The 16,057-nt window shown below is 40.5% G+C and overlaps 1 protein-coding gene across 2 annotated transcripts in view; it reads left to right on the top strand.

Moving 5' to 3' along the window:
• LOC117407478 (chondrolectin-like) overlaps nt 1-16,057 on the top strand; it is a 33,029-nt gene that overhangs the window by 13,333 nt on the left and 3,639 nt on the right. Inside the window, exons 3-7 of one of the 2 annotated variants that reach the window (XM_034012563.3) lie at nt 2,275-2,593; nt 4,724-4,881; nt 11,932-11,979; nt 13,052-13,135; nt 14,094-14,190. In XM_034012563.3, coding sequence (XP_033868454.2) covers nt 2,275-2,593; nt 4,724-4,881; nt 11,932-11,979; nt 13,052-13,135; nt 14,094-14,190 — 706 coding nt within the window. The remainder of the gene's footprint in view (nt 1-2,274; nt 2,594-4,723; nt 4,882-11,931; nt 11,980-13,051; nt 13,136-14,093; nt 14,191-16,057) is intronic. The other variant, XM_034012564.3, reaches the window with a different exon arrangement.

A 16,057-nucleotide genomic window follows, 5' to 3' on the forward strand; every position in this document is an offset into this window, starting at 1 on the left:
ATTGAATTGACTGGTTTGTTTTATTAGAACTCATGATCAAGAGTTTGCAAAGTTTGAATGACTTTGTGACCAGGATGGCTTGTGCGTGACATCAGACCAGGAAGAGACAGACACTGTACTGCGAGGTGAAGCACGGTTGTGTTTATTTAATTATAAATAAAAGGTTTTAACACAAAACAAACACTGAATAAAACAAAAGGCAAGACGGCCAAAACAAATAGACACAACACAGCGATAAACACAAAAACAAGTGACGTGCTGCTTTAAAGCCAGCACAAGTAGCAATTGTTATAGATATCTTTCACTTACTGTACGTTCCACTTTGAACAAAACCCCAACCCAGACTGAGAGGTTCCTGCCTCTTTTATGCAGCTGTGCCTTAGCTTGATTGCTTGTCAGTCATTCAATCAGTCTCAGGCACATTCTACATGTGAATTGATTTGGCAGGGGAGGCAATTAACCCTTCCCTGCCAACCTAAAATAACAATGCAAAAATACATACATTTAAATAATAAGAATAAGAATACAAAATAAACCAAATACACACAGGGGCAGGGTGTACCCCGTCACAGACTTACACAAAAAGGAAGCTTGAAGTAGATCAGTGTTGGACTTGGAATTGTAAACTTGGTTGCTTTTCTGCAAAGGAGAATCTGCCCCTAACCAACATGTCATCAGCAAGTGCATAAAAGCTCTGTGTGATATTCTTCCATGTCGCTTCTTTTTGTTTCGGCTGCTCAGTCAAGAGCTGGGAGGCCGAAACGGGAGTTGACAGCTTGGAGCCTGGAGGAAGGGCTGCCCTCAGCCACAGATTCCCTGAGGTTTCCACATAAAAAATAAAAAAATATGTGATTAGGGGGTTTTCCTTACCTGAGTGCTGAGCGGTTCGTATTACAGGGTGAGTGGTCGGGTTAGACAGGCTGGGCTCTCTCCCTCAGCGCAGTCATGCTCTGGGGGACGGGCCGTGTCTCAGCTGCTGATTTTCATTAAATTCAGTATTTGGGGGATAGGTGGCAGGGCACCACTGTGGAGTGTGTTAATTATTCATTATTATTCATTCATGGTTTGGCGGCCTCGTCGCTTTAGCTACTTCCTATCTGCGACATTGGGATGCATGTAACTGTTCATGTTTTTCCAGCTGGCCTTGCGCAGTTAGCCGCTTTGTACAAACACCTTGAGCTCTTTTTTATGGATTAATGTATTACTTTAATATGGACTGATTTAGTATTGTAATGTGCTTGCTTTGTGGTTATATGTTTGTGGTGTTCTGTGGAAATGATCGCAATGGATACTCTCCTGGTTAAATAAATACAGTATATAGGCACAAAACATAGGTTTGAGAATTGAATATATCAGTTGTTAATTAAATGCATTCCAGAGATATATTTATTTAGATCATTATCCATTCCTGACCCTAGACTTCAGTTTTTAAGTGGAGTGATGGAACCAAGTATCTTTGTAATTACATTTGTAAAATTGGGTCAGCTTCAGGCCATGCACATCTTTCCCAATGAAGTTGTTGAGAACTTAAAATTTAAAAGAATTTAAAGTGGCATCATTAATCTTAATTATTCCGTAGAAAAGAATGTTGGGGTCAATAAAGTTAAAAAGAAACTGACTAAGCTTTCTTCCCTTCTTAAAGTGTCTAAATGTATTAAGTCCTTACTTATTATGAACCTCTTCATAATGAGATATGTTTAACTATTTCTAAACCTCTCCCTTTACCTTTCTTGCATTTACATGACTCCAATATTAAATTACATTATGATTCATTTATTTTAAAAAAGGAAGTGCCACATGCAGATTTCTTGGGATGTGTCATGATCTCTTCCCATTTTTTCAAGTCTCCACTGGAGTTGTGTCCTTTCTCTTTGTTTTGGCTGATTCTGACGCTGAATTTTCATGTAGATTATTTGCAAATGAGCTGTATTTCCATTAAATAGCCACAAACAAAACACAACTTTTGTTCATGTTTGCCAATAACACATAAAATATCTTCTTGTACTGTAACATGCACCATAAGCTGGTTTCTGACTCCTGTGATTAAGTATAATAAGGAATGAGAAACAAGTATTTGGGTTGTACTTCTGTAAAAACAAATATATTAAGTTGCCTGAGATCAAGTGGTGTGCAGGTTGCCAGCAAAGAGCATTTGTCAATATTGAATAAATGCTGATACCATTCATTTTCAGTTTTTTTTTTAATTTATTTAGTTTAAATCACCCATCCCTATTTTGTACATTTAGTAAATATTTTTTCTCTTACTTGTTTCAGGTCAGACTGTGTGTTACGGTGGACCAAAGCACCCATGTTACAAGATTGCCTATTTCCCAGATATGTCAAGCAGGGTAGCCTTCAAAGAGGCCCGGAATGCCTGTGAGATTGATGGTGGGGCCCTTCTAAGCATAGATAGCGAGGCTGAGCAGAGGCTTATAGAAAAACTCTTGCAGAACCTGACGCTGTCAGGCTCAGGGATTTTTGATGGAGACTTCTGGATTGGACTGACTAGAAATGGGGAAGGCCATGGACATAACACTTTCACTGGCTGCCCAGACCTCTACAAGTGGACAGACGGAAGTGTCTCAGAATTCAGGTAAGATTTAGTTTCAAGTTTATTTCAAAAGCAAGATGTGTGTTTTATACATTTCTATAAGGTGCAGTTGGATTGCATTGTTAAATAACCTACCTTTACGTAGTTATTTCCAAGATCCCTTTACAAAAACAAAAAAAGAACATTTGATCCCTGTGTACACAGATTTTAAAAGCCTAATTATTTCACAATATGGAACCTTTTTTTAAGGAACGCTCATCTACTATGTAATTCCATCACTTTGTAAATGAAACATACAGAATTTCTCTTATTCCTTCCATTACAAGAACTGAAACCCAGAGGTTTTGCATTTTGATTCGCATTACCTGTTACCAAATACAAACATAAAGACACCTCCCTATATCTGATGGAGAAATCTGTGAAATGTGGCATACATGCATACTGTATGTACAGTATGTATGAACATACATTTGATCTCCAAGCATCAGTGTTAGACTTCATGTATTAGTAACCAATCATTACATTTCCTGACAAGTGTCTGCTGCATTTCTGCAAGGATGTGGAAGTGTAGCACTTAGATATTTGAAAGGAGTGATATACATTTTCATCACTGAAAGCTTTGAAAAAATATTATTAAAAAGTGAAATACACGCTTACCATGTGAATCTTTAAATAAGGTAACGTGAGACCTAAAAAGCAATATGTATTAGGCTGTGTTCACACTGGGTTCATTTAGAGGGTTTAGTCCACACTCGGTATGGTTCGGTACATTTTGTGTGAAGTGTGAATAACAGAGTCCGCTTGGGAAATGAGCCGTACCGAGTCCACATAAAAAGGTGGTCTTGGCTGTTAGCCAAACACACCAACAACTGCTGGACTCTGTCCTTTTGCACATCGGAAACTAACTATACAAGGTAACCTGATTAGTAAACATTTCATGCATAGTTTAGTTTATATTCTGAAGAAACAAGTAGATCAAAAAACAAAAAAAGTCTCAGAACTACAGTACATTAGGGTTACCAGACATCCTGGGAAAACTGGGATGGTCACAGTTCAGCCGTAATTTTTTGTCACAGTCGGGAAACTGTTAATCATCTCAGTTTTGCTATTGTCCCAGTTTTGTATCGGTGTGGTCAGCAAGTTAATAGCAAAGTAATGTATTAAGTTGTGTTAGCACCATTCAAAAAAAAAAAAAAAAAACAATCTTATGGATTATTTGTTTAATCATTCTGATTATTATTGTGTTATTATATACTGTTATTTCAACGGTTTCAGAGTTGCTACAGCATTCGTGAATTGTAGAAAAAAAAGTCCCAGTTTTTCACTGTGGAAATATGGTAATCCTAAACTCATGGACAGTGCGATAAACTGAGGCACTGATAGAAATTTGGTCAGACACCAAAATCCAAGCCAAACTGGACAACACTCACAAAAATAGTCAAATATATTCAGTCTTTTTTTGAATTACTTTCTCGAATTATGCAGACAGTAGAAGAACTTTGCAGAATTGCGTAAACTGTATTATTCTCCAACTATAGGCATTTAATAAATTCATTCATTAAATTAGCGAATTGCTCCCCCAGTGGTTTCCTCCACAGCAATATGTAAGAATGTAAAACATACACTATTCAAAACCGGAACAATACATCAATAGCTGACATCTTTCAATATACCTCAATATGGGTATTGTAAACATGTGGTTCACAGACCATATAAACAAACCAAGTGCACTTGAAAACTGCATTCTGAACACAAACGAACTTGGTCCTGAAAATAATGGAAAAGGACAAAAAATTTTAGCTTGTAATCAGGAGGTCTGCAGTTCAAATCCCACCTCAGCCACTGACTCATTGTGTGACCCTGAACAAGTCACTTAACCTCCTTGGTGCTCCGTCTTTCGGGTGAGATGTAATTGTAAGTGACTCTGCAGCTGATGCATAGTTCACACACCCTAGTCTCTGTAAGTTGCCTTGGATAAAGGTGTCTGCTAAATAAACGAATAATAATAAGTGTGAACAGCAAGCACATTGATACATTGTTTCAAACTAAGCGAACAAGACCGTCTGTTTGAAACTGACCCAGTGTGAATGCAGCCTTAGATTTACTGGAATAATTTTGTTAGCTCTAAGTGCTTTAATCACTCAAACCAAGTATCCATTATTCTTATGTTAGAAACTGGTATTACGATGAGCCTTCTTGTGGCGGGGAAGCGTGTGTAGTGATGTACCATCAGCCAACTGCACAGCATGGACTTGGAGGTGCATATCTTTACCAGTGGAACGATGACAGGTGCAACATGAAGCACAACTTTATCTGCAAGTATGAACCAGGTACAGTACACATACTGCAGCTTCATTTTAATGTGTCTAAATACTGCTTTCAGTGTTTCCATGATAAGCAAGAAAATTAACCTCATTGCACTCATGAATCTGAACTGGGGTGGGTTCTAATTGTTTTATAGTTGAGGTCAATAACAATATCAACAATACCGTTCTGCTCCTGTAAACCAATAATTTTAATAAATATCCCATATGTATAACGAAGCATAATTTAGGTCTCTTCTGTGAATCTGTGGTACTGTAGACCCCACTACTTCTGGTGCTGCTGCCAGTGATAAAAAACAATATGAGATATTGATCAACATTATTCTTCAAGTTAAAATAAACCAGTGTAGCTAGTCATTGTCAATGTATCTCTTTCATGCATAAAACACATAGGAGTAGATGTAAGTACAGGCGCAGTGCAAACAACTGCGGTTGCAAAATTCAAATTGCATTGCAGGCAATTATTTTGCACTGTACCCTGTGTAAGCTTAAAAGCAATGCAAATTACTCAACGTGCACAAATAATTATCTGCAATTATGATAATGAGGGTCTCAATGAGCACATCTGTCTATTTAGCGGCTGCACTTGCAGCCCAGAGGTGACGGAGTTAGGAGAACAGAGCACGAAAATACAAACCAAAATATATATATATACTGTATATGTATATATAGGATGGACAGCAAAGTCCTCTTGACGCATGGAAAAGAAAGGTTTTCTGAGAAGGAGCTGAGAGTCCTTACGGCTGAGGTCACTCTATAAAATGGAGTTGTTTGGAAACGCCTCAGCCAACATCAGTTATGCTAGTATCCTTAGGAAATTAAATGTATTAGCCTGCCCTTTTCAGCATGACATGCAGGAATTTGCCTAGCACTCTGGAAAAGGTGGATTTGGCTATCCCTCCAGACATTCCAACTTAAAAAAAACAAATAATGTTTGACCCCCTGTGGCAATGCGCCCCGCCCCTGTGTGCATTTGTGTGTTTTGTGTTGTATGTTGCGTGTGTTAATGTTGGTGTATAGTCATTGGTACACGGGATATAAACGGGTCTGTGTTTCACGTGTATTTAAAGTGTAGATTTGTATTTAGGCACGAGGAGAGCACAAATCACTTCACGTGCTGGTTAAATGTAATATGTGAGCACGGGGTTGCACAGAATTAATTCACGTGCTGGGATTCAAGTGAATAATTAATTAGTAATTGAATCCCAGCACAATAGTATATATAGACGCACATTTCTTGCACTTAGGTGTTCGGAGAGTGGAGAACGAGTGTGGAGAAGGAGAAACTAAATAATAAGAACGTAAATATAAAGTAAATAGTGTTTTCACTCACCGTGTTTGTCTGTCCGTGCACCGTTTGTTTAGTGTTAGTCCGTTTTGTATGTCTGTTTATTTTGGCGTCAAGTGCCGTGTCCTGTTTTTGTACTGTTTACAACCCTTTTATTTGTTAATAAACGCTGAGTGCAGCCATTGCACTCAGCTCATCACCATCACCGTCTGTCTGTGTTTGAATTCCTTCCTGCTTCCGGTCTGACGCCACCCACTCTGGCCGTCTTTGTGACACGTGGTGTCTTCGTGGGATAGCCGCGCCTCCAAGCGTCAGACCAGGAGGGGTCTGGATTAAAAAAAAAAAAGATTACAAATATTGTTTTGGGGAAAAAAAAAAAAAAAAAAAAAAAAAATCAATGGCAGAAGACGCCATCAAACTGCGGGGCTGGTTCCTGGAGAATGCTGGGCTGGAGGACCAGTCTCTGCCCATAGTCGTCCGGGTCCTGTGGATGATGGACAGTGAGAGATGGGAGGCATATCAGCAGGAACACACCCCAAACACCTTGGAGGAGGGTGTGGAGTTTGTCCTCAACTACCTGGAGGCAACCATAAACGAAACAGCAGCCCAGGTAGCAGGACCACCAGCAGAGGAGTACCTGCTGTCCCCATCTCCACCAGCAGAGGGTGAGTACCTGCTGTCCCCATCTCCACCAGCAGAGGGTGAATGCCTGCTGGTTGAGCGTCCACAGCCCAAGCGGAAGGAGCCTGAACGTCCTACGCCTGAGTGGAAGGAGCCCGAACATCCTACGCCTGAGTGGGAGGAGCCCGAACGTCCTACGCCTGAGTGGGAGGAGCCCGAACGTCCTACGCCTGAGTGGGAGGAGCCCGAACATCCTACGCCTGAGTGGGAGGAGCCCGAACGTCCTACGCCTGAGTGGGGGGAGCCCGAACGTCCACAGCCCAAGAGGGGGGAGTCGGTGCGTCCACAGCCCAAAAGGGAGGAGTCGGTGCGTCCACAGCCCAAAAGGGAGGAGTCGGTGCGTCCACAGCCCAAAAGGGAGGAGTCGGTGCGTCCACAGCCCAAAAGGGAGGAGTCGGTGCGTCCACAGCCCAAAGGGAGGCAAGTCGGGGCTTCCACAGCTCTGGGACCCAAGCCACCAGCAGAGGGAAAATGCCTGCTGGTTCAGCCCCAAGAGCCGGAAGGGGAGGGGTTACAGGCTCAACCCCCTGAAAATTTTTGGGGGGGAGAAGGGCAGGATGCTGGTGTCCCCCAGCAGCCTCTCGCTATGCTGCTGAAGGCAGCACGGCGCGCACATGCCCAGCCGCCACAGCAGAGGGAGCCAGCACCGCCAGGAGCAGAGGAGCTGGAGCTGCCTCTGCCTCCACCACCGCCAGGAGCAGAGGAGCTGGAGCTGCCTCTGCCTCCACCACCGCCAGGAGCAGAGGAGCTGGAGCTGCCTCTGCCTCCACCACCGCCAGGAGCAGAGGAGCTGGGGCTGCCTCTGCCTCCACCACCGCCAGGAGCAGAGGAGCTGGAGCTGCCTCTGCCTCCGCCACCGCCCGGAGCAGAGGAGCAGGAGCTGCCTCTGCTGCCCGTACCTCCGCAGGGAGTACGGTGGCCGGAGCCCCAGAAAGGGGAGCTGCCGGCCACGAAGAAGGGGGAGGAGGTCTGGAGACCACTTTCCCCAGCAGCAGTTTCGCTGCAGGAGTTCTTGTGGCCGGAGCCCCACAGGAGGGAGCTGCCGGCTACGAAGAAGGGGGAGGTCGGGGGACCACCTGCCCCCGCAACTTTTTCGCTGCAGGACGGGACCAGCATGCTGTCAGCCGTGCCACTACCGGCAGGGGAGCTGACAGCATTTCCAGCCATGGGCCCACTGAAGCCTCCCTTCCCAGCCCGAGACTTTGTCCTGGACTGCTGGGTTTTTAAGGGGGGAGGTGGCCGTTGAGGCCATGTGTGCTGCGCACAAGGGGGGGTATATGTGGCAATGCGCCCCGCCCCTGTGTGCATTTGTGTGTTTTGTGTTGTATGTTGCGTGTGTTAATGTTGGTGTATAGTCATTGGTACACGGGATATAAACGGGTCTGTGTTTCACGTGTATTTAAAGTGTAGATTTGTATTTAGGCACGAGGAGAGCACAAATCCCTTCACGTGCTGGTTAAATGTAATATGTGAGCACGGGGTTGCACAGAATTAATTCACGTGCTGGGATTCAAGTGAATAATTAATTAGTAATTGAATCCCAGCACAATAGTATATATAGACGCACATTTCTTGCACTCAGGGTTAGGTGTTCGGTGAGTGGAGAACGAGTGTGGAGAAGGAGAAACTAAATAATAAGAACGTAAATATAAAGTAAATAGTCTTTTCACTCACCGTGTTTGTCTGTCCGTGCACCGTTTGTTTAGTGTTAGTCCGTTTTGTATGTCTGTTTATTTTGGCGTCAAGTGCCGTGTCCTGTTTTTGTACTGTTTACAACCCTTTTATTTGTTAATAAACGCTGAGTGCAGCCATTGCACTCAGCTCATCACCATCACCGTCTGTCTGTGTTTGAATTCCTTCCTGCTTCCGGTCTGACGCCACCCACTCTGGCCGTCTTTGTGACACCCCCTTAATAGCAGTTGGCAGGGAATTCCAGAGCCCTGGCACACAGCAGCTAAACCTCCTCTCACCAGGGTGTGATGTTAAGTCATAGGGACTCCAAACAAAATCACCCATGTTTTTGTTTGTTTATGGGACTATTACAATTAATCTGTGGTGGCTACATTTACCTCATAACTGCCTGTGCTGGATGCACTTGCTTTGCATTTGAGGTTGTGTACCTGCGGCACCTGTTGGCTTTGTATAAATGCTGCTTTGTTCTCATTAGTGTCTGCTAAATGATGCTTTCTATTACAGGTACTCATTTTTTTATGTTACAAACTTAACCTTTGTTTTTAAAATGTGGACCAAGACAGCATTTTATGTAATTACGGAGCAGCAAAAAACTAAAATCTTATGGGGGGCAATCCAATAGAAATGATAACTAGACTTCTTCATCTAACTATGAGTGAAACATACACACTGTGCAGCTGCTTTATTGCCTGGTTCCTAGTTCCTCATCTTTCCCAATGCCATCCCAAAAACTAAGTTCTTCCAAAATGTAAGCCCTCTCGTGCATGAAATGCAACACTCTGGTTGAATAGCGATGAGGACATGATTTATAAAGAATATTTGATGTACTGAACTTTTGGCATGGTAATATTTGTACACCTCAAATAAAACATCTTACAAGCTGTAGAAGCTGTTGTATAACACAGAAAAAGTGTCTGATCCACAGTTTTTTGTTTGGCAATCTGTGAGCATGTTTATATCTAGGCCACAAATGTTAACGACATCCTCTATTTTCTGCTTAAGTGTGTGGCCACGCCAAGAGCATATTTTATTGAGAGGCTTTTAATTGATCTGCGATAATTCGTTCATTACAAATGGATTCTATTCCAGGGATTATCCCCATTCAAGATAAATTAATGAGTACATTTTTAAATATTTAAAAAAATCCTTACGAAGGGCAGAGGTACGAGTCTTAACAGTCAATAGAAAAGGTCTGGGGTAAAATTAAGAACAAATATCCGAAAAAATGTATTTATACATTGGGTGGGTGCATATTTGCAATATGGGAATGTAATAGGATTATAATATACAACCCTATGTTGCATGTCATGAGCTGGGCTGTTTTTTTCCACTGTAAAAAAATGGCTTATTTCACGGCATTTTACGATCTAAAAACAAATGTTCCTGAATATTTAAATACTTACCTGAACGAACAACAGTAGATGCTATGTCCATCTTTTAGAAATATTGTATTTTCACAATCAGTAAATTATCAAAAAATAAATAAGTCAAAATAAATGAGTCTGACTACATGTAACCCTTCCTGTTATAGAGTCTATCCCACTTAAGTGTACTTTATATCGTTTAAGTGTATATCCTGCCTAAGTGTATTGCATTCCCAAATCCAAAACCATTGCCAGTGCTGCATCATTAAATTTACCTCCTTTACGTGTACTATTGTAAGAGTATTTTCCTGTTTTACTGTATAGTGGTGACACTTTTTATACAGTCAGCTGAGCATGTACATTGTGAACTGACGTATTTGGGCATTGTGAACAGGCTGGCTGGAGGGGTGACGTCAGGCCAGGAAATGAATGCAAGACACACAGCAACTGCGAACGAAACTGTGGCGCAATGGAGCTCAGCTCTTTTATTAAATAAACAAAAATAAAAAGGTTTAACAAACACAAAAAACACTGAACAACCAACCCACTTGACACCGGGTCACAACCCAGGTAGAGCGTGCCAGTGTGAAAGGGGCTTTAATGTAGCCTATTTATTCCATCATTTTGTTTTTCATTTTGTTTGATTCAAACATTTTCAAAATTAATCTCTCACTGCAACACAAACAGAATAATTTGTGGCAGGCCGATCTGATATCAGACATTTAAGTTGGGTTGTGTGGCTTACAACCCTTCTGCAAGATTCCTATAGGCTATTCTTATATATGAATGTGTAGTATTTTGGTGTAAAATTATACTAATTGTAACATGAAATAACCGCAGTTAAAAACATCGTAAAATGGGGTCTCCCGAGTGGTGCATCTGGTAAAAGCACTCCGCGTGGAGAGCATGATGCACCCTATAGCCTGTAGGTTGCCGGTTCAAGTCCAGGCTATTCCACTGCTGACCGTAGGCGGGAGTTCTCAGTGGGCGGCGCACAATTGGCTGAGCGACGCCCAGGGGGAGGGGCTTAGGTCGGCCAGGGTGTCCTCGACTCACCGCGCACCAGTAACCCCCGTAGACTGGCCGGGCGCCTGCAGGTTTGCCTATAAGCTGCTCAGAGCTGTGTTGTCCTCCGACGCTGTAGCACTGGGTTGGCTGCATGGTGGTCCAGCAGAGTGAAAAGAAGCAGTCGGCTGACGGCACACATTTCGGAGGACAGCATGTGTTCGTCTTCGCCGCTCCTGAGTCAGCGCAGGGGTGGTAGCGGTGAGCTGAGCCTAAAATACAATTGGCTATTTCAAATTGGGAATAAAACCTTAGCCTCAACAGAAACTGCATGTGATCGCCTGGTTGTAGACTCCAATTCGGGTCTAAGCTTCTCACATAATTCTGATATTGCCTGCCGTGTAGGGCGAAACGTTTTAACAAACATGTCATCTGATATGGGGCGGACGGGATTTCTCCTGCCTAATTCTTGCTCTGTGGTGCGTGCTTTGTAAACAAAGAATGGCAGATATCTTCCTACTATTCCTGTTTATAACAATGGGTTAATACCTCATTTTTTAAAACCTGAATTCTCCTAGTCTTAATAAAGGTGCTAACAAGTGTCCTGCATCTCGGTGAATTGCAGGGATTTTATAATTAACAAGGGAACTCCTCAGAAATGTTAATAAAGCACCATTAAGAAAATGTGTTAATAGCACAAATTCAAGTACACAGATTGACCTATGTGTTAGATTATTTGCTGAAGAATGGTATTAGCACTGATATTAAGACAGAAATGGTATGACCGCCAAGTAAAACATTCTGTGTATTGGGCCCTGAGTCTCATAGGTGTCTTGAGTTAAGCTATAATGGGCAAAAAATGCCCCAGCCCTAATTTGATCTGCTTGCATTCACCTGCCGCAAAACTTGATAAAATGTAGTGCATACAACACACAGGAATTTAAGCCTAGCAACCTCTGTATGCAACACCACAGCTACCATATTACTGATACTGAAATGATGCATTAAATTTATCTTCCTATAAAGAAAGCATCTTGGAGAAAGAATTAGGAGACAGAGCAGAGCCAGACTATGGTAAGGAGGAATGGTTGTTTGTCATGTTTAATCTGTAGAATGGTTCTATTGAATGCATGTGTTTGTGTGTGTGTGTGTGTGTGTACAGTTATGGCCAAAAGTTCTGCAACTTATAGAATTAACACATTTTGCTTCATAAAGTCAAATGAAATCTGCTGAATAATGTTACGACTTGTAGTTTTCAATATACTTAACAAAAAACTGACAAAATCGAACATGAAATACTGTACTACTATTATGGCTTCTGGTAAACTCTGGCAATATTATTTGTAGTTTCTTTGATTACATGATGTTAAAGAAATTATTTAAATTATGTTTTTATTTTAATTATGTCTCAATCGTAAAATTCTAGGCGATGCAAAACTTTTGGTCATAAGTGTATATACTTAAACTTGGTAAGAACCACCTTTTTTACGGGGTGCCACGTGAAAAAAAAGCGTTAATATTTTAACATGTCTTTTTTTCCAGATTTAACTTAAATCTTGTATTTTTTCCTCAGATTTATAAATGTTGTGAAAATAAATAAATATTTTCTTTAAATGTGTACATTCAGATATAATTTATAAATCTAGTTACAAGATTTAACATTTAGCTAAATATTTAACTAAATCTTAAATCTCTTAACAAGATTTAACATTTAGCTAAATATTTAACTGGCCAGCTAAATCTGGAGTTTGTAAGCAAATGAGCTCCACCCACTGTGTGCTTTCACACAATTTGATTGGCTCTTGTAATGTTAATTGAATATATGCAAATTTCAGCATAAAATATTAACACTTTTTTTTTCTTTTACACACTGCACCCCATACTTTTAATGTACATGTAAAGATATTATGTCTTTTTAAATATTTATGTAAAGGGTCAAAGCCCAAATCTGAATCTATGTTGTTACGAATTTGGCTTTTCCCATTTATTAAGGTGGTTTAAGATGGTTGTATACCAAGCTTTAAGTATGTTGTAAATATGTAGGCTTTAAAAATCTGAATTTTAAAGCTACAAGGATGCCAATAATAATAATACAAATCTTTATAATAGTATTTATTTTTATTATTGCTTTCATTTCATATTTTAGAAACTTCACCAACCAAGACACCTGCAAAAAATGATCCACCCAGCAAGCCTGAGGAAGATGCGCAACATGTTTCAGGATCCTCAGGTAAAGTCTGAGCTAAAAAGATAAAGTTACTATGAGGTGGACATTGTTTTCAGAATCATAAGGTCTGACACATTTATATGTATATTACTACTAGGGATGCCACGTGGCCCCATAATTCCAGAACACTTTGGGATGGGACAGGATTTTTAAGTTGCCCTTAAACTGAAAGAAATAAACACGTGAATTGAGCACTAAACACTTGCTTAACCCTTAGCGGTCCATTTATTCAATGTCTCAGGCACGTCAGGTCCAATTTATTTTCACACGCGCTGTTTATTTTACACGCACTGTTTAAAAGTTTTTTTTTTCACAGTAAAACAGGTTTAAAAGGCACTGCATATCAACAGGACACTCAGTACTGCATCTCCAGCCCCGCCCCACCCCTTGTTTGCTGTATTTTGCAAATAACCATAATATTCTTTGAGCTCTGGATGCGGAAGCAGCTATCTTGTTTGTTTATGTCTGTGTTATCTCTGTGGTGCAGGGTCTATGTGTATTGCCCAGATCCGTGGTGTCAGGAATAGTGAACAGCTGGTCAGTATTAATGATTTTAGCGGGAGAAGGCAATATACTATTAGAAATTATAAAGAAACTTTAAAATATATATTTTTAAAACTATTAATAAAATAAATAAATATTGATGATGGTACATATTTATTTATTTAATTTGTTAAACGCTATTATGTATTGTCATGCTGCCTCGAGATAATTAATCAACAGAATCAATTTAGCAAAGGTTTAGCACTCAATTCACTTGTTGAGTTCTTTCAGTTTAAAGGCAACTTCAAAATCCTGTTCTGTCTCCCAGTGCTCCGGAATTATGGGGCCAGGTGTCAACCCTAATTACTACTGCCTTTGGGGTTGAAATAATACTGACTGTCAGGATGTGGATTTTTATAATTCTGTATTCATTTTTCTTAAATAGATTTTTTGAAGTTAAATGTTATCCTTTTTTTAGGTTTACTTCTTATTTACGTTATTATTCCAACCATACCTTTGCTGCTGTTGATACTAGTGGCCTCAGGGACCTGCTGTTTCCAAATGTTAAGCAAAAGGTAAGTGGCCTCACTATTTTAACCATGTAGTTCAAGGGTGGGCAGTTCTGGTCTTGGAGGGCCATTGTCCCTCCTTGCTTTTGTTCCAACTTTGCCCAAAATTACTTAACTGGACCAATTATTGGTCTAATTAAGTAATTTAGAGCACAGTTGGAACAATAGCCAGGAGGGACCCCCGGCCCTTCAGGACCGGAATTGCCCACCCCTGATGTAGTGTTATAGTCTCCCAATGTGGATGCATGTACCCAGCGACATGGTTATGTGGAGGTGGGTGTACATACACTACATGCATCCAGACATGGTCAATATGAATGTCACCTTGTGTTGTGCATATACTGTGTCTAGAGAACCACTGATCCAATTGTGATGAAACTTCTTTTGACCATCTTTTTCATTTAATGTATTATCTTAATCTGAGGTTATATGGAGACTGGCTGTTCTATTTGGGGCTTCTGAGTTTCGGTTTTAACCGATAAAACCTAATAAAACACCCCCGATACAAAAAAGATGAAATTGGTGGATAGCCAATAAACAGCGGAAAAACTGCGTAAATGGTTAATCAATTCACGTTGACTTTACTCTTTACCCAATAAAAAAATAAAACCTACTACAAAAATAATAATATATACATTTTCCAGTGTTGCTGGGCAATGTCCCGCCTTCCTGACTTGCATCTATCATTCGTTCTGAATACTTTAAACCCTCCCCCAACTACTGAGTGACAGCTCAATCCTACATTTGTATTGGAGACTCCGCTTGCAAGATTTAAAACGAGATTACAATCAGGATGGAGGCTTGTTAGGGGATTTAAAGCTGTATTACATTTAAGATACGGAGGATTTAAAACAGAATTGTGATGAAATGTACAAAAATGCCTACACACAAAAACCCCAGAACAATGTGCCCGTGACCATAGGGATTTAGATGTGGAAGACAGCAAAGGAAAGAAGGTATAACTTAAGTGTACAGGTACCGTCGAGGTACAACTATACATATTTTGACAGAAAAAAAAATGCATTTTGGAAAGTAACCGAAAACACTAATTTCCTACAGTATATTAAAAACAAAAGCCCTGAAAAAAAAGATTTACATAAAACTCGAAAATAGCTAAAAATAAGCACCAAAAAACAAAATTTATAAAAACCAAAAAACAGAAGCCCTAGTTATATTGTTACTAGAGATCTGCTTGTCCAATTGTGATGGAACTTGCTAAGGGCATTCTTTAGTGCTGGTTATTGATAGTATCATAATGCATATCTATATTTCTTCATGGTATTAATATCAAAGTGAACTGATGTATTTTTCATTGTAAAAATAGGAAGGTGTAAATACTTCTGGAAACCTCTGTGTAGGTGTTTGGTTATAGTGTACATTTTTAAAAGATACCTCATATAATTCTTGATTTCATTTCATTTTTTTTTTCAAAACAGTCACTAAAGGCATATTGCAGTTAATTATAGGCATGTGTGTTGTTTCTGCACACACATTAACATATAACAGTCAGGTTAGACAGGTTTATATTTGAAGCATCTCAAAATGTTTCCAGGTCATGTTATATTTTCATCAAAAGCAAGTAAAATATATTTTATATTGTATTTTGTTTTAAAAGTAAAAAAAAAAAGGTACATGACTGCACGGTGTGCAGAGGTGAGTCATAATGGCTGTGTGAAGCTTCTGATGTTAACTGGGCAAAATCTGCAGGTACTGTTTCTTCTCACTGCACTACAGCAGACCCTACTAGCCAGGTGCCCAGTGAGCTCAAAGCGGACACCTGCAGGGCTGGACTTTGTTCTCCAGGAGCCGGTAGCTTGCCAACATCTGCTGCAGAGCTCCTGGGAGTAAAGCGGCAATTAGCTTGGTTGTGGAA

This window comes from Acipenser ruthenus, chromosome 8 (genome assembly GCF_902713425.1).
Source record: "Acipenser ruthenus chromosome 8, fAciRut3.2 maternal haplotype, whole genome shotgun sequence".
Classification (NCBI taxonomy): domain Eukaryota; kingdom Metazoa; phylum Chordata; class Actinopteri; order Acipenseriformes; family Acipenseridae; genus Acipenser; species Acipenser ruthenus.